The sequence below is a fragment of the Geospiza fortis genome, unplaced genomic scaffold (assembly GCF_000277835.1).
Source record: "Geospiza fortis unplaced genomic scaffold, GeoFor_1.0 scaffold213, whole genome shotgun sequence".
NCBI lineage: Eukaryota > Metazoa > Chordata > Aves > Passeriformes > Thraupidae > Geospiza > Geospiza fortis.
This window is the reverse complement of record NW_005054399.1, coordinates 751,995-754,357: the sequence shown is the minus strand read 5'-3', so window position 1 is coordinate 754,357 and position 2,363 is coordinate 751,995. Positions and strand designations below refer to the sequence as shown.

General features: G+C 46.8%; 1 protein-coding gene across 1 annotated transcript in view; it reads right to left on the bottom strand.

Annotated features, from left to right (window-relative positions):
- Window positions 1–2,363, bottom strand: part of LOC102043251 (epsin-2) — a 23,233-nt gene that overhangs the window by 13,391 nt on the left and 7,479 nt on the right. The window contains 1 exon segment of the mRNA XM_031061055.1: window positions 1–68. Within this exon segment, the coding sequence (XP_030916915.1) occupies window positions 1–68 (68 nt within the window).

Here is a 2,363-nt window from a genome sequence, read left to right as displayed (position 1 = left end):
CAGCTCCTCCTCGCCGCTGGTCTGGGGCCGCGCCTGCTCCAGCTCCGAGGACACCCGCGGGGATGTCGCTGTTGGGAGACAAAAGCCAAAACCCAGCACGTTCAGCAGAGCAAACTGCAGAGATGGGGCACAGCATCCTGCAGGAGATGGGACACAGCACATTCAGCCCAGCACCCTGCAGGAGATGGGGCACAGCACATTCAGCCCAGCACCCTGCAGGAGATGGGGCACAGCACGTTCAGCCCAGCACCCTGCAGGAGATGGGGCACAGCACGTTCAGCCCAGCACCCTGCAGGAGATGGGGCACAGCACCCTGCAGGAGATGGGGCACAGCACCCTGCAGGAGATGGGGCACAGCACATTCAGCCCAGCACCCTGCAGGAGATGGGGCACAGCACGTTCAGCCCAGCAAACTGCAGGAGATGGGGGCAGGCTCAGCTCCTGCACCCCGTGTTTGGTGTCAAAGCTCGCCCAGGGTGAAGAGGTGAAGCTTCTGCCAAAGGTGAGGAGATCATTTAGCTCTGCACGGCAGTTCAGCTGCTTTAAGGGAAAAATATTCCTGGAAAATCAAAGGTTTTTTATAAGAAGTACCCCCAGCTCGTGCTGGAGTGTATCAGAGCTCCTGACTTAAAAATTCATTGTTGAAGGAAACATTTGTGAGTATTTCTTCCATCTTTCAGTGTCAGTAAGGATCTGCTGGGAGTGGGCCAATATCAGGGTAAAACTGGATACCACCCACTTTTCTGTAAAATAATACAGTCTTAATGGGAAGATAAAGAACTATTCTTAACTGCTGAGCAGGCTTGGGGATAAACAAACCAGCTATTCAGACTCCAAGTTTACACAAATGCAGGATCATTCTCTGCTAAAGAAGAGTTGGGGAAGTGGGTTGGGGGTCTTGGTTGGTTTCTGGGATTGGCTGGAGTTTTTTGGGGGTATCTCTTCCCCTCTTCTTCAAGGAACAATCAACCTTGACAGCTAAAAGATGCAATTTCTCAACACACAAACCATCTTTTAGGGCTGTTTTCACTCCAGGAGCATGTGAAATTCCCAGCCTACACCACTAGCAGGTTTAGCACTATACGGTAATTAAACAATTTTGTGCTCACTCTCTCTCAGACAATTCCTTAGCATCCAAATCATTCACACAGAAATTTTACCTCGCTTTGGCAAGGAAGTTTGTATTTAGTGGCTGGACTGATGATTAGTTTGGCAAAACATATACTGACATTTAATACATTTAATTGAATGTTTCAAACTAGTGTGTCAAGCTCCAAGAAATCAAGTTTCTTCCTACCAGGTCAGCTGGGCATGTGAAAATGAGATTGCCAAATTCGGTTTGAAAACCACTTTTCCATCACTACTTTAATCCTCCAAACATTTCCCAGTCTTGTCTCTCTCTCCTGAAGTTTCGGGCCAAAACGACATCACAAAACAAGTGGAACTTTCTCATCCAGCAGGCAAGAAGGAAGAGGAGTCTCCATAAATAAGGAATGACCTTTCCTCCTTCCCACCCCACCCCGAGGTGCCCTCCCACTCCATCTGCTTCTAAAGACAAACTAATTTATCACCCACAATGATTCTTCCACCTTGTGCTGATCCTGAAGCTCTCAAGCCAACCTAACTTCAATTAAGATGCTACTCATAGCTCAATTCTATTACTCTTTCACACTTTCTCATATAAAATAATTAAATTTAGCCTGGTTGATGAGTACTTGCTGCTCCAACAGTCACTGCCAGGCTCTCCAGTATATTACATTAAAAATATGATGATTAAAGCATGTGATAATTCCCAGCCACTCACCTAATACAGGTGATAAATTAGCACTAATTCTAATCATTCTAATCCAAAATGGATGATTTTAAACCAGGATGGAGGTGGAAACACTTCCCTTTGGAGCCCAGAGAATGTTTTCTATTTATCTTCGCCAGAAGAAGATGGAGCAGTTTATGGTTGTTAAATACCTCAGAGAGAGAAAAAACTATTTCAGACAAAGGGGCAAGAATTCATGGTAGAAACTGGCCATGAATGGATCTGAGATGCAGATGGAGAAGAGCAGTTTTGCAGCAGGGATTAGAGGAGGAAAGAGTCCTAACTGGTTTAAAAACAGAGCCTGGGACACATGGGACAGCAGCAGAGTCACCTGAGAACAGATGGCACCTGGAGCAGGAGCAGGGAGGAACCTTCTGCTCTGCTGGGCTTGGAACTGCGGGGGGAAATGGGATTTCCTGCATTTCCTGCATCCCAGCTTTTCCAGCTCTGCTCACATCCCTGCGTTCCACAACAACCAAGAGCCTGATGGCAGAGTGACATCAAAATTAAAATGATGCAAAATGGGTTTGATTCCATTGCTCTTCCTCCC